At 42.5% G+C, this 27,642-nt stretch overlaps 1 protein-coding gene across 22 annotated transcripts in view; it reads left to right on the top strand.

Annotated features, from left to right (window-relative positions):
* The window catches only part of DST (dystonin), a 530,351-nt gene that overhangs the window by 360,328 nt on the left and 142,381 nt on the right, over window positions 1-27,642 (top strand). For 16 of the 22 annotated variants that reach the window (XM_018038670.1, XM_018038677.1, XM_018038675.1 and 13 more), the window contains 11 exons: window positions 3,296-3,424; window positions 5,620-5,708; window positions 13,260-13,395; window positions 14,479-19,914; window positions 20,041-20,190; window positions 20,334-20,549; window positions 20,736-20,885; window positions 21,504-21,737; window positions 22,884-23,036; window positions 25,207-25,440; window positions 26,215-26,481. In XM_018038670.1, coding sequence (XP_017894159.1) covers window positions 3,296-3,424; window positions 5,620-5,708; window positions 13,260-13,395; window positions 14,479-19,914; window positions 20,041-20,190; window positions 20,334-20,549; window positions 20,736-20,885; window positions 21,504-21,737; window positions 22,884-23,036; window positions 25,207-25,440; window positions 26,215-26,481 — 7,194 coding nt within the window. Of the gene's footprint in view, window positions 1-44; window positions 2,176-3,295; window positions 3,425-5,619; window positions 5,709-13,259; window positions 13,396-14,478; window positions 19,915-20,040; window positions 20,191-20,333; window positions 20,550-20,735; window positions 20,886-21,503; window positions 21,738-22,883; window positions 23,037-25,206; window positions 25,441-26,214; window positions 26,482-27,642 lie in introns of those variants that run through there. The other 6 variants (XM_018038685.1, XM_018038684.1, XM_018038683.1 and 3 more) reach the window with 2 other exon arrangements.

Below are 27,642 nucleotides of genomic sequence, written 5' to 3'. Positions count from 1 at the left end.
CGTTCTTTAGATGACTTTTAACATCTTGTAAATTCCCATTACAGATAGCTAAGAGCAAGCAGTGTGCTATGCGTGCGGATGTCACAGCTTTAAAGCAAGAGAAGAATCCAGTCCCTGGCGGTGAAGAATGGATGCTCGAAGGGTGCAGGGCAGCGGGTGGGCTCAAGAGAGATTTTCTAAACAAAAACTCAGAACCAGAGACCTTTCAGAACTTTGATGGCGATCACGCCTGCTTGGTCAGGGATGATGAGTTTCAGTTCCAAGGGCTCCGGCACACCGTGACGGCCAGGCAGTTGGTTGAGGCTAAGCTTCTGGACATGAAAACAATTGAGCAGCTGCGACTTGGTCTTAAGACCATTGAAGAAGTTCAGAAAACTCTGAGCAAGTTTTTGACAAAAGCCACTTCCATCGCAGGGCTTTACCTGGAATCCACAAAAGAAAAGATTTCCTTTTCCTCAGCTGCTAAGAAAATCATCATTGACAAGATGATGGCTTTAGCGTTTTTAGAAGCTCAGGCGGCCACAGGTTTCATAATTGACCCCCTTTCAGGGCAGACTTACTCTGTTGAGGATGCAGTCCTTAAAGGTATAGTTGACCCTGAATTTAAAATCAGGCTCCTTGAGGCAGAGAAGGCAGCCCTGGGCTATCCATGTTCCTCCAAGGTGCTGTCAGTGTTTCAGGCCATGGAAAATAGAATGGTTGACAGACAGAGGGGCAAACATATATTGGAGGTGCAGATCGCCAGTGGGGGCATCATCGACCCCACGAGGGGCATTCGGGTTCCCCCAGAAATTGCCCTGCAGCAAGGACTGCTAAATAACGCCATCCTGCAGTTTTTACACGAGCCCTCCAGCAATAGCCGCGTCTTCCCTAATCCCAATAACAAGCAAGCACTGTATTACTCGGAATTGCTGCGCATGTGTGTCTTTGATGTAGACAGCCAGTGCTTTCTGTTTCCATTTGGGGAGAAGAACATTTCCAATCTCAACGTAGCGAAAACTCACAGGATTGCTGTTGTAGATACTAGGACGGGAGCAGAGCTGACTGCCTACGAGGCTTTCCAGAGAACCCTGATCGAGAAAAGTACATACCTGGAGCTGTCAGGGCAGCAGTATCAGTGGAAGGAAGCCACGTTTTATGAGTCCTATGGGCAGCCTTGTCGCATGCTGACTGATGCTAAGACCGGATTACAGTTCAGTATCAGCGAGGCCATAGAGCAGGGAACCCTCGACAAAGCCACCATCAAAAAGTATCAGGAAGGCCTGCTCACACTCACAGAACTTGCCGATTCCTTGCTGAGCCGGTTGGTCCCCAAGAAGGATGTGCACAGTCCTATTGCGGGTTACTGGCTGACGTCCAGCGGGGAGAGGATCTCTGTGCTGAAGGCCTCCCGTCGGAACCTGGTCGATCGGATCACCGCCCTCCGATGCCTTGAAGCCCAAGTCAGCACTGGGGGCATCATCGACCCGCTGACCGGCAAGAGGTACCGGGTGGCCGAGGCCTTGCACAGAGGCCTGGTGGACGAGGGCTTTGCTCAGCAGCTGCGGCAGTGTGAGCTAGTAGTCACGGGGGTCAGCCACCCTGTCACCAACAAAGTGATGTCCGTGGTGGAAACTGTGGGTGCAAACATCATCAGTAAGGACATGGGAATCCGATGTCTAGAATTTCAGTACCTGACAGGGGGGCTGATAGAGCCCCAGGCTCAGTCCCGCTTGTCCATTGAAGAAGCTCTGCAAGTAGGGATTATAGATGTCTCCATTGCTACGAAGCTCAAAGATCAAAAGTCCTATGTCAGAAACATCCTCTGTCCCCAGACGAAAAGAAAGCTGACATACAAAGAAGCCTTAGAAAAAGCCGATTTTGATTTCCACACAGGACTTAAACTCCTAGAAGTATCTGAACCCTTGATGACAGGAATTTCTAGCCTCTATTATTCTTCGTAACAGGGCATGTTCACATAAGCAGGCTTACGGGAAATGCTGTATTAGTTCACATTGCTGTGGCCACGCTTGATGATAAGATCCACACCCTAGTCACTGTGTGTGTGTCACACTGTGTCACACGCTGCAAGCACCATCAGTTTCTTGAGGGCTGGAAACCCTGACTGCTCAGGAGAGAGAATACTTTTCATTTATAAATTTTTTTTAAAAATAAAGTTTTGTTGGAACACAGACACACTCTTGTGTACATACTGTCTTTGGCTTGCTTTGGGGCACAAGGACAGAGTTGAGTGGTTCTGACAGTGACTGTATGGCTCCCAGAACCTGAAATACTTGTCCTCTGGTCCTTTACACAACACAGTTGCTGTCTCCTGATCTGGAAGAAATTTGCATCGCTCCTCTAGACTAAATGTCAGGTTACTTGGATTGTAGACTCCAATCTGCCTGAGAGAATATGTTTAAAATTGAAAATAACAAAAGATTTACTGCTCTTGATCATGGTTCCATTTAGCTTTGAGATTAGTTTTTTGAACTCCTGCCCACAATAAAATAAAAGTATTTTACCTGAAATATGAGACAAGCTTGAGAAACATCAGTGAGTTTACAGCATCCTTACTTCAGAATTCTGCATCCCTGATGGGATCCACCTTGCTATTAGGGTTCCCATTTGTTCAAGGATTCATTACACTCACCGAAAGAACACTTCAAAAGCACCATGAAATCCAAGGGGAAATGTGTATTTGTTCCCATGTCCATGAAGCTGTGGTGGTTCAGATCGCCTTGAAAAATACATGTTTTTAGTTTTTCTGTATGTTGTCATCTACTTTACATATAATATGTTTACCACCATCTCCCATTGCTTGTTACAACTTTGTAATTAAAAGCAGCATTGTGAGTGGTTTACCTGCTGCAGGAGGGGGAAGGTTTTTCTTAGTTATGTGTATTTTTTTTGTCTTTTGTAGACTTTATTTTTTCAGCTTGCCATTGTCTTAGATTTTTCTGTCTAGAGAATTCTGATTGTAATGCTAATGCAAAGGCAGCGATTCAAAGAGCTTCGAGTGCTTCATGAATAAAGTTGAGTTTTTGACTATGTCATGTTAATAGACCAGCTGGGAGGTTAGATTGATCATTCAAAAGTGTTTGTCACCGTTTGCTTTGCTACCCTAAACTTTTTGGAAGTACATCTGCCACGTGATGTGTTGAATGTGGTTAAGTGAATGAATAAAATATCTCAGTAACCTGTGTGTGATGAAAAAAAAAATTTTTACATCCTTGTTTTCTGTGAAGTGATTAATAGCTTGGTCATTTACTAGAATATATCTTTTTTTTTTTTTTAAATCACTCACACCTGTCAGAAGTCACTGGAAGAAGAAAAGAAAGAGCATGTTGAAAAAGCCAAAGAATTACAAAAATGGGTATCAAATATCAGCAAGACATTGAGAGATGGAGAGAAGGCTGGAAAGTCTTCCTTTTCTAAGCAAAAGGTATTCACCGAGATGCTGGTTTACTAATAATTACAGTGATAAGAATTTACTGAGTTGATATAGTCCATCTAAAAAATACTTTTAATTCTTTAGTTTTCCCCTTTCTTTGGGCAACTATAAATGAAGGTTCAGTAACTTGCCCAAGGAAGCACAGTAGGTGGCAGAAGACGCTCTCTCTGCTCCAAATTCTGAGCTTCATCAGTACTAATCTCACTATTAGTCAGCCAGTATGTGGTCCGGGTCCTCCTCACAGTGAGCTCTGCTTCCTGGTCTTTGTGATTAGCACTGCTGGAGAGCAGAGTCGCTCTCTTTTGTGCCCTGAGTACACCCACGCACTCTTGTGTCATAAAGAGATGCAGATTTCTTCTTAAAACGTGAACAACAAGTTTCAAGAAGAACAAAACACAAACCAAGATGACAGCGTGAGGATTGAAGTTAGTAGTTTCTGGATCTTTTCTATTTTTTAAGAAAGACTTCTGCCCTCCACCAGGAATTCTAGGTTCCTTCCCTCTCCTAATGAAGCCTTCAGTTCTGTGGGCTAAACTTGTCTACTTGGCATTGGTTGACTGGCTACCTCTTGTGAGATGTTGCTGCTCCGAGTTGTCCGTTGGAATGCCCCACCTGATGCTCCTAGGGGACTGGATTAAATTAAGCAGGGTTACTGTTGCTGGCGATAGCATTGGAATTGCTGGTTTATTTTTAAAAAATAAACTTCTGCTAAGTTAAGCTGCACGTTTCTGGGGTTCGTTTCCTATAGTGCCCTCCTGACCTGTGGAAATCGCAGAGGTGCTCAGTAGCTTTTTACCTTCAAGCTCTGCATCAACACACACTTTTCATCACTTGAAACAGACATTGTTGGCATGATCTAATAGTGGAGAACTTCAGTACCTTGTCAGATTTCACCTGTGGTGCAAGGCAGGTGTGCCATCTCTGAGGTTCCCCCGGGAGAGGTTTATAAACCTGAGTATTTGCTTGAATTCTCATTCAGTTGAAATCAAGCCAGCTTAGCTCATAGTCTAGCAAACTGCATTTTATAGAGTATGGAGGAATTAAGTTGGAAAACACAATTACATTGAGTGTTTTAAACATAAAGCCTTCAAAGTAAATGTGAATATTTAGTTTAAAACATCTTAATTTCCCCCCTGTTAAACAGGAAGAAAATTAAAATAGGGACACAGACCTTAGCAAGGATTTCTTGGTGGAGAACAAGTTTCTTCTGAGGAATGTGGTTTGTAAACCCTTGGTATTTCCTCATTCTGTAGTTATGAGTGCCCCAAAATTTTATAGATCAGTTTCAGGTTTACACCTGGCAGACATAAGGATAGATACTTTTCCAGTGCAGATTGTGGCCTCAGTTCCAAATCTTGAATTGCTCTTGGTCTCTCTAGTAAAGGAAACTTCAGGTAATTTGATGTCAATAATAAGTGTCTTTCAAAAAATTAGTGTGGCCTCATGCTTTCCTATAACCACAAAAAAATAGGCTTTAATCTCAGTAACATATGTCTGGGGAATATATATGTTTTCATTGTCTCATCCCTTAAAAGAATGGTAATTACTTTCTGACATCGTTGTTTAGTCACTAAGTGGTATCCGATTCTTCTGCCACCCCGCGGGCCATAGCCTACCAGCCTCCACTTGTCCATAGGACTTAGGGCTTCAGAAATGATACACTTCTGAATTAGGAGAAAGTAATGCAAGGGCTTGCTTTTCCCAAATAGGTCAGTTTTATTTCTCTGACGGTCACTGGCGACTTTTGCAAACAAATGTCTTAATGATAGAAATTATTTAACCTTGTTCTGCAGATCTAGAGAGAAATACTTCCACTGTGTTTTTTCCAAAGGAACACTGTATCCATCTCTGTGAGGATGGTGATGTTCCAGTGCTGAGCGTCTGTGCCCCTTCGTTCGTGCTTGGGCTGGGACGGATGCAAGAATCTTACCATGCTGTATTGTTACTTCCTCGTGAAAATAATGGCCTTAGGATTAGAGGGAGGGGCTTCATTCATTGTGCATTCTCAGTGACGTATTCATCTTATCCAGACCTGCAGACTGGGAATAACTCATGGTGTTGACTCGGGTCACCTGAAAATAGACCTGTCGTGCGGGTGTTGATGGAAACTGGGATCAGGTTTTTAAAAAGACTGTTGTCTAGCCTTTGTGAGGGAAGAGCCTGAGTGTGTTTTCTTTCCCTTGCAGATTTCCAGTGAGGAAATTTCAGTCAAGAAAGAACAGTTATCTGAAGCACTACAAGGCATGCAGCTCTTTCTGGCTAAACATGGAGACAAGTATGTTGGTTTTAATTAAGCCTTTTATTCACAGTAGCAAAGTGGTCTTCAAAATGCTCAGCAAAGTAGAGGATGTTAAATTTTAGTGGAGGGTTTAAAAATGGAACTCAGTCACAAGTTTAGTTAATAACTTATGATTATAAAGTGATTTAATTGTCACTTTTTTTGACTCTCAGTCTTTACCAAAATTCTGAAATATACATATTGTCTCCATATATTGCTGATGAAAAAAAAACAGGCTCAGAGTTAAGGATGAGTTGCTAGTTAGTTGTAAAGATTCCAAGCCAAGTCCTGATTCTAAGTAGTACTTACTCTCTAAGACCTGCTTTTTGGAAAATATGTATAAATGTGTTCTTTATTTCCTTAGCTGAGACCTTCGGCAATGAGATTTCTAATGGTTTGGTCCTTGTTTTGAGGCATTTCATATATTTTAGCCTCAGGAAGGGATGGAATCTACCCTTCTCTTAAACCCTTCTTTGGCTGTCATCGGAATTAATCTAGAATGATTTTGTACCTTACTGATTTGGGTTAATTTCCTTATGAATTTCATTTTTATTCACCTTTCTGCTTGAACAAGTTTCATCTTGAATCATGACACATTACTTATCCCTTTTCCATGTTGGAACTAACAACGGGATCTCTCCCTCTGTTCAGTTTAGTTCAGTCGCTCAGTCATGTCTGACTCTTTGCGACCCCATGAATCGCAGCACGCCAGGCCTCCCTGTCCATCACCAACTCCCGGAGTTCACTCAGACTCACGTCCATCGAGTCAGTGATGCCATCCAGCCATCTCATCCTTTGTTGTCCTCTCCTCCTCCTGCCCCCAGTCCCTCCCAGCATCAGGGTCTTTTCCAATGAATCAACTCTTCGCATGAGGTGGCCAAAGTATTGGAATTTCAGCATCAGTCCTTCCAGTGAACACCCAGGACTGATCTCCTTCAGAATGGACTGGTTGGATCTCCTTGCAGTCCAAGGGACTCTCAAGAGTCTTCTCCAACACCACAGTTCAAAAGCATCAATTCTTCGGCGCTCAGCTTTCTTCACAGTCCAACTCTTCACGTCCATACATGACCACTAGAAAAACCATAGCCTTAACTAGACGGACCTTTGTTGGCAAAGCAATGTCTCTGCTTTTCAATATGCTATCTAGGTTGGTTATAACTTTCCTTCCAAGGAGTAAGTGTCTTTTATTTTATTTTATTTTTTTATTTTTTTATTTTTTTAATTTTAAAATCTTTAATTCTTACATGTGTTCCCAAACATGAACCCCCCTCCCACCTCCCTCCCCATAACATCTCTGTGGGTCATCCCCATGCACCAGCCCCAAGCATGCTGTATCCTGCGTCAGACATAGACTGGCGATTCAATTCTTACATGATAGTATACATGTTAGAATGCCATTCTCCCAAATCATCCCACCCTCTCCCTCTCCCTCTGAGTCCAAAGTCCATTATACACAGCTGTGTCTTTTTTCCTGTCTTGCATACAGGGTCGTCATTGCCATCTTTCTAAATTCCATATATATGTGTTAGTATACTGCATTGGTGTTTTTCTTTCTGGCTTACTTCACTCTGTATAATCGGCTCCAGTTTCATCCATCTCATCAGAACTGATTCAAATGAATTCTTTTTAATGGCTGAGTAATACTCCATTGTGTATATGTACCACAGCTTTCTTATCCATTCATCTGCTGATGGACATCTAGGTTGTTTCCATGTCCTGGCTATTATAAACAGTGCTGCGATGAACATTGGGGTACATGTGTCTCTTTCAATTCTGGTTTCCTCGGTGTGTATGCCCAGCAGTGGGATTGCTGGGTCATAAGGTAGTTCTATTTGCAAGTTTTTAAGGAATCTCCACACTGTTCTCCATAGTGGCTGTACTAGTTTGCATTCCCACCAACAGTGTAGGAGGGTTCCCTTTTCTCCGCACGCTCTCCAGCATTTATTGCTTGCAGATTTTTGGATCTCAGACATTCTGACTGGTGTAAAGTGGTACCTCATTGTGGTTTTGATTTGCATTTCTCTGATAATGAGTGATGTTGAGCATCTTTTCATGTGTTTGTTAGCCATCCGTATGTCTTTTTTGGAGAAATGTCTATTTAGTTCTTTGGCCCATTTTTTGATTGGGTCGTTTATTTTTCTGGAATTGAGCTGCATAAGTTGCTTGTATATTTTTGAGATTAGTTGTTTGTCAGTTGCTTCATTTGCTATTATTTTCTCCCATTCAGAACGCTGTCTTTTCACCTTGCTTATATTTTCCTTTGTTGCGCAGAGGCTTTTAATTTTAATTAGATCCCATTTGTTTATTTTTGCTTTTATTTCCAGAATTCTGGGAGGTGGATCATAGAGGATCCTGCTGTGATTTATGTCAGAGAGTGTTTTGCCTGTGTTCTCCTCTAGGAGTTTTATAGTTTCTGGTCTTACATTTAGATCTTTAATCCATTTTGAGTTTATTTTTGTGTGCGGTGTTAGAAAGTGATCTAGTTTCATTCTTTTACAAGTGGTTGACCAGTTTTCCCAGCACCACTTGTTAAAGAGATTGTCTTTACTCCATTGTATATTCTTGCCTCCTTTGTCAAAGATAAGGTGTCCATATGTGTGTGGATTTATCTCTGGGCTTTCTATTTTGTTCCATTGATCTATATGTCTGTCTTTGTGCCAGTACCATACTGTTTTGATGACTGTGGCTTTGTAGTAGAGCCTGAAGTCAGGCAAGTTGATTCCTCCAGTTCCATTCTTCTTTCTCAAGATTGCTTTGGCAATTCGAGGTTTTTTGTATTTCCATACAAATCTTGAAATTATTTGTTCTAGTTCTGTGAAAAATATGGCTGGTAGCTTGATAGGGATTGCATTGAATTTGTAAATTGCTTTGGGTAGTATACTCATTTTCACTATATTGATTCTTCCGATCCAAGAACATGGTATATTTCTCCATCTATTAGTGTCCTCTTTGATTTCTTTCATCAGTGTTTTATAGTTTTCTATATATAGGTCTTTAGTTTCTTTAGGTAGATATATTCCTAAGTATTTTATTCTTTTCGTTGCAATGGTGAATGGAATTGTTTCCTTAATTTCTTTTTCTACTTTCTCATTATTCGTGTATAGGAATGCAAGGGATTTCTGTGTGTTGATTTTATATCCTGCAACTTTACTATATTCATTGATGAGCTCTAGTAATTTTCTGGTGGAGTCTTTAGGGTTTTCCATGTAGAGGATCATGTCATCTGCAAACAGTGAGAGTTTTGCTTCTTCTTTTCCAATTTGGATTCCTTTTATTTCTTTTTCTGCTCTGATTGCTGTGGCCAAAACTTCCAGAACTATGTTGAATAGTAGCGGTGAAAGTGGACACCCTTGTCTTGTTCCTGACTTTAGGGGAAATGCTTTCAATTTTTCACCATTGAGGATAATGTTTGCTGTGGGTTTGTCATATATAGCTTTTATTATGTTGAGGTATGTTCCTTCTATTCCTGCTTTCTGGAGAGTTTTTATCATAAATGGATGTTGAATTTTGTCAAAGGCCTTCTCTGCATCTATTGAGATAATCATATGGTTTTTATTTTTCAATTTGTTAATGTGGTGAATTACATTGATTGATTTGCAGATATTGAAGAATCCTTGCATCCCTGGGATAAAGCCCACTTGGTCATGGTGTATGATCTTTTTAATGTGTTGTTGGATTCTGATTGCTAGAATTTTGTTGAGGATTTTTGCATCTATGTTCATCAGTGATATTGGCCTGTAGTTTTCCTTTTTTGTGACATCTTTGTCAGGTTTTGGTATTAGGGTGATGGTGGCCTCATAGAATGAGTTTGGAAGTTTACCTTCCTCTGCAATTTTCTGGAAGAGTTTGAGTAGGATAGGTGTTAGCTCTTCTCGAAATTTTTGGTAGAATTCAGCTGTGAAGCCGTCTGGACCTGGGCTTTTGTTTGCTGGAAGATTTCTGATTACAGTTTCAATTTCCGTGCTTGTGATGGGTCTGTTAAGATTTTCTATTTCTTCCTGGTTCAGTTTTGGAAAATTGTACTTTTCTAAGAATTTGTTCATTTCTTCCACGTTGTCCATTTTATTGGCATACAACTGCTGATAGTAGTCTCTTATGATCCTTTGTATTTCTGTGTTGTCTGTTGTGATCTCTCCATTTTCATTTCTAATTTTATTGATTTGATTTTTCTCTCTTTGCTTCTTGATGAGTCTGGCTAATGGTTTGTCAATTTTATTTATCCTTTCAAAGAACCAGCTTTTGGCTTTGTTGATTTTTGCTATGGTCTCTTTTGTTTCTTTTGCATTTATTTCTGCCCTAATTTTTAAGATTTCTTTCCTTCTACTAACTGTGGGGTTCTCCAGTTCTTCCTTTTCTAGTTGCTTTAGTTGTAGAGTTAGGTTATTTATTTGACTTTTTTCTTGTTTCTTGAGGTATGCCTGTATTGCTATGAACTTTCCTCTTAGCACTGCTTTTATAGTGTCCCACAGGTTTTGGGTTGTTGTGTTTTCATTTTCATTAGTTTCTATGCATATTTTGATTTCTTTTTTGATTTCTTCTGTGAGTTGTTATTCAGAAGTGTGTTGTTCAACCTCCATATGTTGGAATTTTTAATAGTTTTTCTCCTGTAATTGAGATCTAATCTTAATGCATTATGGTCAGAAAAGATGCTTGGAATGATTTCGATTTTTTTGAATTTATCAAGTTTAGATTTATGGCCCAGGATGTGATCTATCCTGGAGAAGGTTCCATGAGCACTTGAAAAGAAGGTGAAATTCATTGTTTTGGGGTGAAATGTCCTATAGATATCAATTAGGTCTAACTGATCTAATGTATCATTTAAAGTTTGCGTTTCTTTGTTAATTTTCTGTTTAGTTGATCTGTCCATAGGTGTGAGTGGGGTATTAAAGTCTCCCACTATTATTGTGTTTTGTTGATTTCCCCTTTCATACTTGTTAGCATTTGTCTTACATATTGTGGTGCTCCTATATTGGGTTCATATATATTTATAATTGTTATATTTTCTTCTTGGATTGATCCTTTGATCATTATGTAGTGGCCTTCTTTGTCTCTTTTCACAGCCTTTGTTTTAAAGTCTATTTTATCAGATATGAGTATTGCCACTCCTGCTTTCTTTTGGTCTCTATTTGCGTGGTATATCTTTTTCCAGCCCTTCACTTTCAGTCTGTATGTGTCCCTTGTTTTGAGGTGGGTCTCTTGTAAGCAGCATATAGAGGGGTCTTGTTTTTGTATCCATTCGGCCAGTCTTTGCCTTTTGGTTGGGGCGTTCAACCCATTTATGTTTAAGGTAATTATTGATAAGTATGATCCCGTTACCATTTACTTTATTGTTTTGGGTTCGGGTTTATACACCCTTTTCGTGTTTCCTGTCTAGAGAATATCCTTTAGCACTTGTTGGAGAGCTGGTTTGGTGGTGCTGAATTCTCTCAGCTTTTGCTTGTCTGTAAAGCTTTTGATTTCTCCTTCGTATTTGAATGAGATCCTTGCTGGGTACAGTAATCTGGGCTGTAGGTTATTGTCTTTCATCACTTTAAGTATGTCTTGCCATTCCCTCCTGGCCTGAAGAGTTTCTATTGAAAGATCAGCTGTTATCCTTATGGGAATCCCCTTGTGTGTTATTTGTTGGTGTCTTTTAATTTCATGGCTGCAGTCACCATCTGCAGTGATTTTGGAGCCCCAAAATATAAAGTCAGCCACTGTTTCCACTGTTTCCCCATCTGTTTCCCATGAAGTGATGGGACCAGATGCCATGATCTTCGTTTTCTGAATGTTGAGCTTTAAGCCAACTTTTTCACTCTCTTCTTTCACTTTCATCAAGAGGCTTTTTAGTTCCTCTTTGCTTTCTGCCATAAGGGTGGTGTCATCTGCATATCTGAGGTTATTGATATTTCTCCTTGCAGTCTTGATTCCAGCTTGTGCTTCTTCCAGTCCAGCATTTCTCATGATGTACTCTGCATATAAGTTAAATTAGCAGGGTGACAATATACAGCCTTGATGTACCCCTTTTCCTATTTGGAACCAGTCTGTTGTTCCATGTCCAGTTCTAACTCTTGCTTCCTGACCTGCATATAGGTTTCTCAAGAGGCAGGCCAGGTGGTCTGGTATTCCCATCTCTTTCAGAATTTTCCACAGTTTATTGTGATCCACATAATTAAAGGCTTTGGCATAGTCAATAAAGCAGAAATAGATGTTTTATTGGATTTCTCTTGCTTTTTTGATAATGCAGCGGATGTTGGCAATTTGATCTCTGGTTCCTCTGCCTTTTCGAAAACCAGGTTAAACATCCAGAAGTTCACGGTTCACCTATTGCAGTAGCCTGGCTTGCAGAATTTTGAGCATTACTTTAGTAGCATGAGATGAGTGCAATTGTGCAGTAGTTTGAGCATTCTTTGGCATTGCCTTTCTTTGGGATTGGAATGAAAACTGACCTTTTCCAGTCCTGTGGCTACTGCTGAGTTTTCCAAATTTGGTGGCATATTGAGTGCAGAACTTTCACAGCATCATCTTTCAGGATTTGAAACAGCTCAACTGGAATTCCATCACCTCTGCTAGCTTTGTTCGTAGTGATGCTTTCTAAGGCCCACTTGACTTCACATTCCAGGATGTCTGGCTCTAGATGAGTGATCACACCATCATGATTATCTGGGTCGTGAAGATCTTTTTTGTACAGTTCTTCTGTGTATTCTTGCCATCTCTTCTTAATATCTTCTGCTTCTGTTAGGTCCAGACCATTTCTGTCCTTTATCGAGCCCATCTTTGCATGAAATGTTCCCTTGGTATCTCTAATTTTCTTGAAGAGATCTCTAGTCTTTCCCATTCTATTATTTTCCTCTATTTCTTTGGATTGATCACTGAGGAAGCCTTTCTTATCTCTTCTTACTATTCTTTGGAACTCTGCATTCAAATGGGAATATCTTTCCTTTTCCCTCTGTTAGAAAACAGCGATTGTTGTTTTAGAAGTTTGCATATGCTAGAGAGATGCTGCGGAGAAGGCAATGGCAACCCACTCCAGTACTCTTGCGTGGAAAATCCCATGGACGGAGGAGCCTGGTGGGCTGCGGTCCATGGGGTTGCTAAGTCGGGCACGACTGAGCGACTTCCCTTTCACTTTTCACTTTCATGCATTGGAGAAGGAAACGGCAACCTACTCCAGTGTTCTTGCTTGGAGAATCCCAGGGAAAGCGGAGCCTGGTGGGCTGCCCTCTATGGGGTCGCACAGAGTCGGACACGACTGAAGCGACTTAGCAGCAGCAGCAGCAGCAGAGAGATGCTGATATATTATTAGTCTATACTGTTGCCTTTGGTTCTTTATAAAGGGCATCCTTAATTTACATATATAGCCACTCTAGACCTGAGCCATCTGTGTATGACATTATGTTATTGTTTATTATATTATAGTATTGATATATTATTGATTTTTACATTATATTTTATGAGCCAATACTAATTTAGAAAAGTATTTTTCTTTATGAAATCATTGCACCTAGTATGTCATAATTATCACTTGCAGACTTATGTTCTTCATTTCCTACTTTCTGGTTATTTTAGAATGACTGATGAAGAAAGAAATGAGTTGGAAAAACAAGTGAAAACTCTCCAAGAAAATTATAATTTATTCTTCAGTGAATCTCTGAAGCAACTGCAACAATCACAAACCTTAGGAGACATAAAGGTAGAGGAGAAGGTAATGTTATTTATTTAGAACGCGAGGCTGTTTCAAGACTCTCAGTCTAACCGCATGGTTGTAGAAATACATGTCAATGACAAAGAAATGATCTTGAGTTGTGTATGTGGAAGAAACAGGGGTGGGGTTTGTGTAAGTACTTGGAGATTTCCATGTTGGTTATTAAATGCAACCTTTCACCTGCTATCATCAGTTTCTGTGACATCTTAATCTCTGCCTTGCATGGTTAAAGAAAAGAATCATTCATTTTTCTAACTCTTCTCTTTCAAAGTCATTCTGCTGCTGCTACAGTAGGTATTTTAATATATAAATGTGATGATATAAAATAGTCTATGAGTCATCTCTAAAGGTGCCACTGGAATATTAAGGGGTTTGTCTGCCTTTCAGAGATAGCCAGGAGATTTGTTTGAGAAATATTGGGCCATATGTCTTAGTAAGGATCCTCTAGCATCTTCAAAATATAACAAAAATTACTTACAATTTGGCCTATCCTTGAACTTTCAAGACTTGACAATACTCAATATTCAACACAATATTCAGAATTCAAAAAGTTATTTTTATATTCAATTCTCTTACTCCCTGGAGTACTTTGCACACTATTTGTCGCATTTTGAGGGTACATAGCAATTTTTTCTGGCTTGTGGGTTTTTGGCTGTCTGAAGAAGTCCGTATGCTGTAAACATCAATAGCATGGGGGTTTGAAACTCTCCCATGTCAGGAGACTAATCTTATTGGGTTGCAGAGAGCATGGTTTGCCTTTCAGGTGTGTGTTCTGTCTCCTCACCCTCATCTTTTTCATGTCCTCACTAACCTGTTGATGTCCACAATATGAAGTTTTCAATTCACAGATGCATGTCGTTTTCAAAGCTTTATCACATCCTGTGCTCTCGATAGATCACTGACTTAGATCACTTGTGCATTTGAGCTGCCTAACACTCACAGCCTTGCCACACCTCGGTAAGTAGAGGATTTTTATGCTAAAGTGTCTTTTTTTATTAAAAAAAAAAACAAACTGCAAACTAAATTTCTTGACGCTCTGCTCACTCTGTGTCAGCCACTGAGACTTTTGCACTTTCCTTTCAGCTGGATAAAGTCATCGCAGGCACCGTCGATCAGAGCACAGGGGAAGTCCTTTCTGTCTTTCAGTCAGTGCTGAGAGGCCTCCTTGATTATGACACGGGGATTCGGTTGCTTGAGACCCAGCTCATGATTTCTGGGCTCATTTCACCAGAATTAAGAACATGCTTTAACCTCAAAGATGCCCAGAGTCACGGCCTTATCGATGAGCAAGTTCTGAGCCAACTCCAAGAACTCGATGAAATGAAGGAGATTATCTCTGCTGTGTCATCCACCAGGGTTCCAGTGCTGGATGCCCTGGCTGAAGGTGTCATCTCAGAGCCCATGGCCATCAGAGTGCTCGAGATCCTGCTTTCCACGGGCTCACTGGTTATTCCAGCCACAGGAGAACAGCTGACCTTACAGAAGGCTTTCCAGCAGCACCTGGTTTCCTCAGCCTTATTTTCTAAAATCCTGGAAAGGCAGAGTCTGTGCAAAGACCTTATCGACCCCTCCACCTCTGAGAAGGTGTCTTTAATAGATATCATGCAAAGAAGTGTTTTGCAGGAAGACTCAGGGATGCGGCTTCTGCCTGTGAGGCCGCAGGAAGGAGGCAGAATAACATTGAAATGTGGCCGAAATGTGAGCATTTTAAGGGCAGCACACGAAGGCCTCATAGACCGTGAGACCATGTTCAGGTTACTGGGCGCCCAGCTGCTTTCAGGAGGTCTGATCAATTCCAAGTCTGGTCGGAGGCTGACTATCGAAGAAGCTGTGGCAGAGGGGGTGATGGACAGAGACACTGCGAACAGCATCCTCACCTACCAGGTGGAGACAGGAGGGATCATCCGCTGCAACCCCGCCAAGCGTCTGACTGTCGACGAGGCAGTCCAGTGCAATCTGATCCCGTCCAGCAGTGCCCTTCTGGTCCTTGAGGCTCAGCGAGGCTACGTGGGCCTCATCTGGCCTCACTCTGGGGAAATCTTCCCCACATCCTCTTCTCTGCAGCAGGAGCTGATCACCAACGAATTGGCCTCCAAGATCCTGGAAGGGAGGCAGAAAATCGCTGCTCTTTACATCCCAGAAACTTGTCAAGTCATTGATTTGGAGGTTGCCACGCAACTCGGAATTATAGATAATCACACAGCATCGATTTTAAAAAGTATAACACTGCCCGATAAAATGCCAAACTTGGGAGAGTTAGAAGCTTGTAAAAATGCCAGAAGATGGCTCTCTTTTTGTAAATTCCAACCGTCTATGATCCATGATTATAGGCTAGATGAGGATGCTTTTGATGGAGAAGAGCCAGTGGCAACTCAGAGCTCAGAACAAACTAAAAAATTATTCCTCTCTTATTTGATGATAAATAGCTATATGGATGCAAACACAGGGCAGAGGCTTTTGCTATATGATGGAGACTTGAATGAGGCTGTTGGGATGCTCCTGGAAGGCTGTGGTGCAGAAATTGACAAGGACACACCCATCGAAGAATGTTTTGATGTCTTAAGACTCCCTCTGAATAACACTGCAAGTAGAGAAATGGGTGAAAGTCCAGCTTCACCAAGTAGTTTTGATAAATGTCATCAGAGAGAACCTGAACATAAAGAAACCCCTGAAAATACCATAGACGAAGAGTTTCAGGAATTGGAAACTAATGTTATCAGGAGTGAATTTTGGCTGTCGGGAAACCTGGCAGATGTAATCGCAACTGATCTCAAAGTTAAGAAATCACCCAGTGTGTATGTTCCCAGTTCCAGATCACACTTTACACAGCTTGGACTTGCTGATGTTAGCCTGCCCAGACAAGACTCTGCAAATAGACTTGAAAATGGTGAAAATCAAAGTCAACTAGAAACAGAGGAACATGCAGATGAATGTAATCATTCTAAAAACCTTCAGAACTTTGCAAGTGATTTGATAACAAATCCTATGATAAAATCAAAAACTAGTAGAGCCTATGATTTAAATGAAACAGAAAATGAAGATAATGTTAGCAGGGATTCAACTCTCTTTGACTATTCCCCCAGGCTGAGTGCCTTGTTAAGTCATGATAAACTGAGGACCGAGCAGGGAAGTTTTCATGATGTACACGGTGCAGACAGTAATGGAAAGAAATGTGAAACCTCTGCATTGCCGTTCAGTGACCAAACTGAGTCATCAGGTCAAAGGATAAGAGAAAAATTTCAAGACCAGTTTCTGGGAATTGCAGCTATTAACATCAGTTTAAAGGGAGAACAGGCTGAAGAGCAATCTTTTAATGTTGGTTGTAGTAATCCTCAGGTAGAGTGTCAGAGTGATGGTGAAGATGGAAACGCGCTTGCTACTTCTCAGCAGGAACCTGAAGATGAGCAAAGTGAGTCCACAGTGGAAGGGTCCTCAGGTGCCCCGACCGCAAGGGCTGGCGGTCATTGTGTCGGCCTGGCTCCCACCCATACCCCATCTCTTGAAGGAACTGTCGGCGCCAGTGCTGGCGACTATGAAACGTCCCTGCTGGACGACCAGGACGGTGACACAGACACAGACACAGACAGCGACGCTGACTTCTATGACACACCCTTGTTTGAAGACGACGACCACGATTCCCTGCTCCTTGAAGGTGACGACTGTGATTGTCTGCAGCCCGAGGACTATGACTCGCTGCCAGAGGAAGACGACTGGGCCGCTCCTCCTGGAGAGGTTTTCTATGATGTTTCTAAAGAGGATGAACATGCTGTGGGGACCCAGGCAGGGCTGGCTGGTAGCTTAGGTGTGAGGGGAGAAGCACAGTCTCTGCAGGATTTTCTCATAGGTGCTGAGAAGGCAGAGTTCGGTTCTGGTGAAGAAATGCAGTTAAATTCACTTGGGTCCTATGAAGTGAGTGGACCGTTGATGGAAAGTGTATCAGAAAAGGACAGCACAGATGACCTTGAAGATGATGAGTCTGACTCACTGACTGACTATGAAACTGAGGGAGGAAAAGAGAACTTCAGGATGGCGGTAGAATCTGAGGACGCTGGCTGCTGGGAAGGGAGAGAAAAAGACTGTGTGACTGGACAAGGATTTGAATCTGCTCCTGATCGTTTAGATTCTGTGCAAAGCAAAGACAGTTACGAGGATTCTGTGTCTGGCCATAAGGAGCAGGATGATGATGGTGGCGCTGATGCTGGAGACTGCGCGGGAGGGGAGGGCGCGGAGCATGTGGGCCATGGTGCTGCTGCGGCCGTGGTCGTCCCCGGGTGTGTTGCCGCTGCTCCTGAAATGGAAAACAGCCGTGCAAGTCAAAGGAACAATAAAACGATTCTTCCAACTCAAAAGCACCATCATAATTCTTCACAAAAACAGCAGTGTGTGAATGTTTTATGGCCAGAATCAAGTAGCAAAAGTAGCTTAGGTCCTGAAATAAACCGCTTTCTGGAAGATACAGATGAGGTTGTCGGAAAAAGCATAGGAGATCTGTTGAATCATGAGATGGTCCATCAGGATGAATTACTGCCTATCATGAAAGACACTGAATCAGAAAACACCTTTAGCCCTGTTGGTGCCTTACCTAATACTAGTGCCAGTTCAGCCTCTGAACTCGAAGGCCGCCTAAAGAACACAGGGCTTGAGCTGATTCAGCTGGGATCTGCTGACTCTGTGAAAGGTGGAAATCCATATTGTGAGAATGTGACACTTCGTGGTGACTCCTCTTCTGATGAAATCATTTGTTCTGAGCCCAGTTTAACAGGAAAACCTGCCGAGGAGAGCCATTTGTCATTCACAATGTCTGTAGCTGATAACGATCCTCCAGGCAGTGGAAGGGATCTAATTAAAAGGAGAGCTGACAAAAGCAATATACAAATAGAAGATGAAGCAACAGTTCCTAAACTGTGTGCTGGTAAAGAAGTTCTCATAGAAGGTCCCTTAGACGATAGTAGATATCCTAAACTTTTGCCCAGTAAAAGTACAAGGGAGAGTCCTGATTTAGTTAATAGTCTGTTTCCAGTCCCACAAACCACACACAGGGAAGAACGCAGTCAGGAAGGAAGCCCTGAAAACACAACAGTAGCTCTTAAAGATGAACCACAGAACCTACCAACAGCAGTTAGCAGAAGTCCCGTGCAGTTTGAGAATCTGGAAGAAATATTTGACTCATCAGTTTCCCAAGTGATCAGTGATGGCACGACTTCAGACAGGACCTTGTCTGAAGGGTTTACAAGGATTGAGACAGATCCACTCACCGATGGACCTGGAGATGAGCTTGATCTGTTTACTTACTTAAAGCATTGTGCTAAAGGTGTAAAAGCAGAGGGTGTACTGAAACCAGGTGAAGATACCCCAAGCTGTATTCCAGTTGCTTCCCCTCACAGGAAAGAGCATTTACAGTTAGGAGTTAATAGTGCAGACGAGCACGCAGCTCTTGCCCAAGAAGACTCACCTGCAAAGGAGATGGGCCAACAGAAAGACCTTGCTGCTGAAGAAAGCAGATCAGGAATCCCCAAGTTCACACCAGCAGGAGATGAAAGCACGCCTTCGGGCTTCCCTCTTGGAAATGCGGAAGGCCTTGGAAAACACATGGATTTTGTGCAGTCAGACCTCTGTGCAGATGGAGGAAGAAATAACTCCAGTAAGGGTTTAAGCACTGACTGCTCATCCTTAGAAGTTAACAGTGAGAAAGAGGTGATTGAGCAGCAGAAAGGGCAAGAACCAGCCCCGTCTCCAGGAGCCCAGGGCAGCGAGGTGCAGGTCGCTGAACTATCTCAGGTCCTGGTAGAGGATTTCACGGACATCTTAAAAGGTAATTTGAAAGAAGGTCGTGTGACTCCTCAAGAGCTTGGAAAACCTTCAGTCTGTGCAGATGCTAACACTCTAATTCAGACCTTAATGAAAAGAGTTAGCTCGTCACAGTTGGTGGATGAAACATTTAGTGTGCCCAGTGACTCTAACACCAGTGGCTGTGGCATTTCCCGCACCAAAAACTCACCAGAATTAAAAGCAGAGAACAGAGAGGATCCGCTCTGCACTGCAAACCTCAAGTCTGAATTGCTCCTCGATATACTTAAGCAAAATCAGTATAGCCAGAAAGTTATAGGAGCTTTTGAACTGATGAAAGAATTAACTCAGATGCAGTGTGATCTTGAGGAAAAGGGTGGGACATCTGAACTTCTTCCTCTGCAGCTTGAAGATGTATTCTGCAAGCTGCTTCCTGATGGATATTCGGAGAAGGGAGGACAGCGTAGAGACTTGAATCAGAAATCACCTACAGCTCCTGAGGTGACGGATGAGGAGCCACACATCCTTGAAGAATTCAGCAGCAAGGGAGGAAACCCCTGTTCCCTAAATTTACAAAGTGTGAAAGAGAGTGGCCCAGAAAACGCTCCTGTCTGTGCACCAGCTTTGTCAAGAGATGGGAGGCTGAAGGAGCTGTGTGCTGCGTCCCCAGGCCGTTTGGAATGTATTTCAGAGTCAGAAGACTTGGCTTCTGGAGACAGCTCGGCGGAGCGAGTAAGTGGACTTTCCGTTTTATAAGCAAGTAGCTGCATGGAGCATTTGGGAATAATCACATATATTTTATTTGCTTGAGAAATCTGCACAGAGCCGATTGAATGAAATGTCCACGTTTATCTTCAGTTTTCCAAGGAGCTACAGCAGTGTTTACAGCACAGATCAAAGATGTGTGAGTATTTGGCTTTGCTTCAAGACATGAAGCCCCCCTTCGGCAGCCAGGACTCCCGGGATGGCAGTCTAGAAGCTTTGAGAGACCAGCTGAAACAGTTGGAGGTAAGAGTCATCTGCTGATGGTTATGGAGGGTGGTCAGCTAATGTTAATTTGGAAAATTAAGAAAAGTACTTGTCTATTTTGAGTGTTAGTTATACTTGTGTTTCTCACTAAATAGATACGAGATACGTATTTTTTTCTGCAGACATTTGAATTGGGATTGGCTCCAATTGGTGTGATTTTAAGAAAAGACATGACCCTGGCGGAGGAATTTGTAAAGTCTGTGCCGGGTGACTTCCCCAGGGGACCCCTCAAGGACCTGAGTGTGAGCCTCCAGAGCCTGCAGACGGCCCTCTCATCCCTCCAGGCCGCGTCTTCAGAAAGAATGAACCACATCACGCTGGCGATCGATTCCGAGGTGGTAGGTACCGGCGTGTCTCGTGCTAAGTCAGATCTAGACTTTGGGAGAAAATTGAAGGTTTGAAAATTTAGTCATAAGACGAAATATTTGTTCTTAATTTGTTAAGCCCTTAACACAGGATCATTATTTGTAGGAATTTAAAATGTGGGGAAAGATAAAAATGAACGTGAATTTTTTATTTTCTAGTCTAAACTAGCCATTTCCCATGAAGAGTTTCTGCAGAAACTTCAGTCATTCTCACGTTGGATATTGGAGACGAGCAAATCTGTGAAGGATGTGGAGATCATGACAGTTAGAGATGCTGAACTCATAAAACAAAGCTTGGAGTTTCTCAAGGCAAGTATCAAAATCAATAAGATAAAGTGTGTGTGTGTGTGTTAGTCACTCAGTTGTGTCCAGCTGTTTGAGATCCCATGGACTCCTCTGGCAGGCTCCTCTATCCATGGGATTCTCCAGGCAAGAATACTGGAGTGGGTTCCCATTCCCTCCTCCAGGGAATCTTCCAGACCCAGGGATTGAACCCAAGTCTCATTATGTCTCGCATTGGCAGCCGGGTTCTTTACCACTAGCACCACCTACGGAGAAGGCAATGCCACCCCACTCTAGTACTCTTGGCTGGAAAATCCCATGGATGGAGGAGCCTGGAAGGCTGCAGTCCATGAGGTCGCTGAGGGTCAGACACGACTGAGCGACTTCACTTTCACTTTTCATTTTTCATGCATTGGAGAAGGAAATGGCAACCCACTCCAGTGTTCTTGCCTGGAGAATCCCAGGAACGGGGGACTGGTGGGCTGCCGTCTATGGGGTCGCACAGAGTCGGACACGACTGAAGCGACTTAGCAGCAGCAGCACCACCTGGGAAGCCCCCGTATTTTGTAATAAGTGTTACTGTTGATAGAAACTTTCTATTATGGCTTAACTTGCTGTTCGTAACTAGTGCTACTTTGTTCACAGAATGTGTTGAAAGACCTCGGACACACCAAGACGCAGCTGGAGAGCGCCGCCTTTGACGTGCAGTTCTTCATCTCTGAACACGCCCAAGATCTGTCTCCCACCCAAAGCAGACAGCTATTAAGGCTCTTAAACACAACTCAGAAGGGTTTCCTTGACATGCAGGACTCAGTAACTGCCCAGGTGGAACATTTAGAGGCTCAGTTACAGCTAGAACAAGATCTCGATCTTCAGAAGGTCTGCCTTTATTTGTGGAGTCGAAATTCTTGGCTTTATGCTTCAGTGCAAAACCTGTAATGTAGACCCCAGGGGCTGTGGGTAGGAAAAGACAGGAAGGGTTTTCTGGAATGGCAGTGAATGGACAGGGTATGATGTAGCAATTCCGCAATATATAAAGGTATTTTTGATCCTAAGAAGGCTTTTAGTTTTCATGACTCCCTCAGACTACTGCTTTTAGGGGAGAGTTGTAATTTTTTATCCCTAGGAGGAAGAAATGTGTATGCACTGAGAAATGTCCAGGGATAAATTGATGAACATATGGAGAGTGAAGGTTAAGGGTGGCCCAGCAAGATGGGACTGGGCTCTGGAGCCAGGCTGCCTGAGCTTGCTCCCTGTTTACAGCACTCACCCACTGTGGGGACCCAGGGCCAGTCACTGAACCGGTTTTCTCACTGGAAGATTGGAGACTGTAGCAGTGCTTACCCAGTAGTATTGTGGGCATCAGTGGAAGAAAGAATTAAAACTTAGGACCTTGCCTCCTAGTCATGGCTGTGAACGGGTAGAGTGAATTTAATAGGAAGACGAAAGATGCAAGCGCTGGCTCGATTAATCTCTCAGGATGATGTGGTGAATTGTTGGGGGTGGTCCATTCAGTAGGAACAGTGCGCAGAGGTGGGGCCAGAATTGGCCCCAGTGATGAAGGCACAAGCCCTCGTGCAAAGCTCCTTCGATCTCCTCTGGAAGCACAAGCGTGGTCTCCAGCATGATGTCCTGTCTACACATAACGAATATATGCTCACAGGCTGATCACAACTAACTTCTGTTTTGATATCCTTTTGCAGAATTAATTGTGTGTGTCGCAGGTTTCAAGAGCTTCAGAAAATGGGATGTTTCTTCCCGTCGGTTGGAAGCTCCACCTCTTACACATACGTGTGGCCAGTGTTCTGTTGAGCGGTGTCATCGAAGCGTGGCCGTGCCCCCCGTGCATGAGCCACGCTCTCGCGTTCTGTGTCACTTGCTCAGTGTGCACCCCACTGCTATCGTGTTTACAGCATACGTAGGGACGCTTATGTAGACGAGCCTTGCAAACTGTGTTGTGGTAAACAGCTATGACGGCGGTGAGCTAGGGACCAGTTCACGAGGCTGTGGTTTTCCTTCCTTCAGCTGGTGGCCGAGCGTCAGCAGGAGTACAAAGAGAAACTGCAGGGCATTTGCGACCTTCTCACCCAAACCGAAAACCGCCTCATCGGTCACCAGGAAGCCTTCGTGATTGGAGATGGCACGGCTGAGTTAAAGAAGTACCAGTCCAAGCAAGAGGTAGAATCTAGCTTTGCATTCGTGGGTCGAGTCCGTGTTGAGTTGGATTACTGGTGTTTGGAAAGCAGTTGGGGCATCCCTTTACATTTTCAGAGGCAGGGTGCACCCAAGGCACCCCTAGATCTGAACTTGAAACTTGATACTAAAAGTTGTTTTTTAAACTCCAGCAAGCCAGGGAATTTTCTTGACTCTGTTTTGGTGAGATGTTGAATGGAGGAGACATATATATAGGAAGTTTGATAGGTGGGAGAAAACCTTGTATGATGAGTTAGAATCTGGATCCACTGAAGACCAGTCACTCACAAATCAGGAGACATGTCCATGAGTTTGGGTTCTTGGTCTTTCTTAGGTTCATTTTATTCCTTTCATTGTTCTCTGAGATTTTTTTTCTTTCCCTTCAAAGAACAAGCAATAGTAACAGATAAAGAAAGGTTTATTTTGGTGTCAGGAGAAGGAACATTCTCTTCACTGTGAGATAGTTCCTGGTTCTGCTCCCAGACTCTATGTTATCAGATTTGTAACTCAAGCTCTCAGAGCCTCGCTGACTTGGTTGCTCACATTTCCACTGCTGCGTTACTGTCAGAGTTAAATATTGTATGTCAGGGGACCAGCAGTTAATGCCGTATGGTAGTGGCTCAGTGAAAAGTATCTCTTTTTAAAATATATATATATATATTTATTTATTTTAAAGTATAGTTGATTACAGTAGTATATTAGCTTCAGACGCAGAACACAGTGACTCAACATTTAACAGATTACATTCCATTTAAAATTAATATGTTGGCTATATTCCCTGTGCTGTACAATATATTTTTATATTTTATGTATTCTATACATAGTATTCATAGATTGGAAGAATTAACATTGTAAACATTGTCCATACCACCCAAAGAAATCTATAGATTCAGTGTGATCCCTATCAGAGTACCTATGACATTTTTCACAGAACTACAGCAAATAATCCTAAAGTTTATTTGGAGCTACAGAAGACCTTGAATAGCCAAAGCAGTCTTGAAAAAGAACAAAGCTAGAGTTATCTTGCTTCTGGGTTTCAAACTGTCCTGCAAAGCTATTGCCATAAAACGAGATGGCGTTGGCACAAAACAGACACAGAAATCAACGGGGCAGAATAGAGTCTCGAAATAGACCCACACACTTAGAGTCAATTAGTTATGACGAAGGAGGCAAGAATATACAAGGAGAAAAAGCCTCTTCACTTGGTGATGCTAGGACAACTAAACACTGTCTCTTTCAATTCAGATACTTCCCAGAAAAATTTGGGGAGCCTTAAATCATAACTTAAGGAAAATAACATGAAGACTTAAACATAGTACAATTTCAGTTCAGTTCAGTCGCTCAGTCGTGTCCGACTCTTTGCGACCCCATGAATCGCAGCACGCCAGGCCTCCCTGTCCATCACCAACTCCCGGAGTTCACTCAGACTCACGTCCATCGAGTCGGTGATGCCATCTAGCCATCTCATCCTCCATCGTCCCCTTCTCCTCCTGCCCCCAATCCCTCCCAGTGTAGAGAATGAAATTATAATGGGTGAAAAAGGAGGAAGAATTACATAGAGAAATCTAATGAGAGGAAAGCTATATTAGTTGAGAGATCTTACTCTGAGCTTCCTAGCAGCCAGGGCAAAGAAGCAAACATTATATTTTATAGAACTCTGGCATTTAGAAGAAAAAATTGTCTTTATTTGGCAATTATCTTAGGAACAACTTAGCTCATAATTTAGGGAATTATTTGTTTTTATTCTGAGCAGTAGATAGATGTTAAAGAATTAATGTTTAGAAACAATTGATAATATTAACATGCATTTAAAAACTTCATGTACTCACATAATGTAAACAAATGTGATGTGTACAAATTTGTAAAGATTATATACTAAAGATTTGTTTTCAGTGTTTTACAAACCACATCCATTTATTAACCATGCAAATCTTATACCTTTCTTTAATGTTCTTTGAGGTTTCAAATTACATTAAATATTATGATTTAAATAAAACCATTCAGATGAACATGGTATTGAATATGCTTTATCAACCTGTATGCGTTGTATGTGTCCTCCTCTGCCCACACCTACCCCCACTTTCAGAATGATGGTTTTGAAAGAATTAAATGGGTTTACTAATTTACTAATTTTTTTTTTCTTCTGTGTTAAAAGGAATTACAGAAAGATATGCAAGGAAGTGTGCAGGCATTGGCAGAAATAGTGAAAAACACAGAGAATTTCTTAAAAGAGAGTGGTGAAAAGCTGTCACGAGAAGATAAGGCTGTGATTGAACAGAAACTGAACGAAGCTAAGATGAAGTGTGAGCAGCTGACTGTAAAGGCGGAACAGTCAAAGAAAGAGCTGGACAAGGTTGTGACGACAGCAATCCGAGAGGAAACGGAAAAGGTCCTTATTCAGATGTGTGGTGCCCGCTCCTGCGGCTTTGTTGAGAATGACGGGGCTCTCCAGGGCCTTTATGTGTTACCTGCTGTCAGGAGGTCAAAGCGATGATTAGCACAGAGACTAGAATTTTGGGTTTTCATGTATGTAATTGACCAGATTTGAAGAATTGGCCTTGCTGAACTCAGAATTTTTTTTTTTATCAAAGTTGATGTGCAATATTTTAAAAGTTACAGGCGTACAACATAGTGGCTCACAGCTTTTAAAGGTTATATTCAATATGTAGCGATTATATAATATTGGCTGTATTCCCCGTGCTGGACCATATATCCTTGCAGCTCCTTTTTGGGCCTCACAGCTCGCACAGTTCTCTGGTAAGGCATCAGACCTGTGTCCTCGGCAGTGGAAGTATCGAGTCCTAACCTCTGGACTGCTGGGGGATTCCCTTCTTGTAGCTTAATTTCTTTTACATATAGTAGTGTGTAGGCTTTGTTGGACTTTTAAAAAAAAAATCTAAGTGGGATTGTGGAACTTTCTACTTGTGAGATGTGTGAGGTCTCATCAGTTATAATTTTGGAATGTATTTTAAGAACAATGGAAACTTCAGAGTAACTACCAGTTGCTGTAAGACTTAATTTCATCATGTTGAGTTTTCAGCACGGGTCTGGTTTGTTTCCCCACTCTGATTTTTTAGTGATCTTACTATTTGCTTTTGGAATATCTAAATACCCATGCCTCGGCCCATGTTCAAGGTTGCCTGTTGTGACCTTTCCTGCCCAGGTTGTGGCTGCGAAGCAGCTGGAAGAGAGCAAAACCAAAATCGAAAACCTCTTGGACTGGTTGGCAAATGTCGACAGAGACTCAGGACGGGCAGCGATGGAGCCGAAACAGATCATTGAGCAGAATGGGACGCACTTTCAAGAGGGTGATGGCAAGTCGATGATGGGAGAAGAGGACGAATTTAATGGTAACCTGTTGGACACGGATGTTGACGGGCATGTCGGCACCACCGAGGAGAACCTGAACCAGCAGTACCAGAAGATGAAGGTGTGTTGTTTCAAACAGGATATTGTTAGAGTCTCTTTTGGGGTCTATAAAGCTAGGAAGAACTTAGCACGAGAGTTGTCCCTTCAAAGTTCAGGGACCTTTGAGAGTCAAGTCCTTTTTTTCTAGGCTCCTCATTATGTCAGAATAAGTTGTGCTGAGAATCGTAAACAAGTCAAAAGCAATGAGAACTACCTCATTAGATGTGGGGTTCTTCTCTGTAAAGCAGAGTTGTAAGGAATTAACAGCAATAACAATAATAGCTAGCATTCATAGAGCGGCGACAGTGGTCCAGGCAAGCTTCAGAGCTCTTCCCAGCTTGACTCATCCCTTTGTCCCTTTCGTCCTCTCCACCACTCTGTAAAATGAGAATATAATTATAGTGGTGATGAGCTTATTATTGTTAATATTATTACTCTTCTCATTTTACAGATGGGGAAGGCTTCCCTGGAGGCTCAGTGGTAAAGAATCCACCTGCCAGCGCAGGAGACCTGGGTTTGATCCCTGGGTTGGGACAATCCCCTGGAGAAGGAAATGGCAACCCACTCCAGTATTCCTGGAATACTTGGGAATGCTTGGGAAATCCCATGGACACAGTAACCTGGCTTCTGTAGTCCATGGGGTTGCGAAAGAGTTGGACACAACTCAGCGACTGAACAGCGACAGATGGGAAAAGCAACTTACAGAATGAGCTGGCTTGGCCAGGTCACGATGCTAGCGAGGGATGGAGTCTGGGTTTAAGCCTAGGCTGTGAGGCCCTCTGCTGAATTCCAGTTTGTGCCTGCTGTGTCCTCTTGCGTTCATGCGCGTCCTCTGCAGACCTCAGCTTGGCTGTTTTGGTGAAGGTGCTGTGGAGGAGAGGAGTGAAAGCTCACTGCATGCAGGAAGTCAGAGCTGATGTGAACGCTGTTCCAGGAGCCAAGGGGGCGTTTGAAAGCTGTTTTTAAAGAGTGTTTGTTTGGCTTTTGGTGGGTTTCAGAAACGTTTGTGGTTCTGCTGTTTGCCTCTGAGCCTTTGTCTTTGGCGTCTTGGGAACAGAGTGCTCTCTGAGAAGCTTTGCTGTTACAGGAATTAGAAAGTAAACCAGAAGAAGAGTGGGGGTGTTCATTACATCACAGTTTCAAGAGGTTATTTCAAAACCTGACTGTAATTGCCTCTTAAAAT

Source organism: Capra hircus, chromosome 23 (genome assembly GCF_001704415.2).
Source record: "Capra hircus breed San Clemente chromosome 23, ASM170441v1, whole genome shotgun sequence".
Classification (NCBI taxonomy): domain Eukaryota; kingdom Metazoa; phylum Chordata; class Mammalia; order Artiodactyla; family Bovidae; genus Capra; species Capra hircus.
This window is presented reverse-complemented; position numbering and strand designations above follow the sequence as displayed.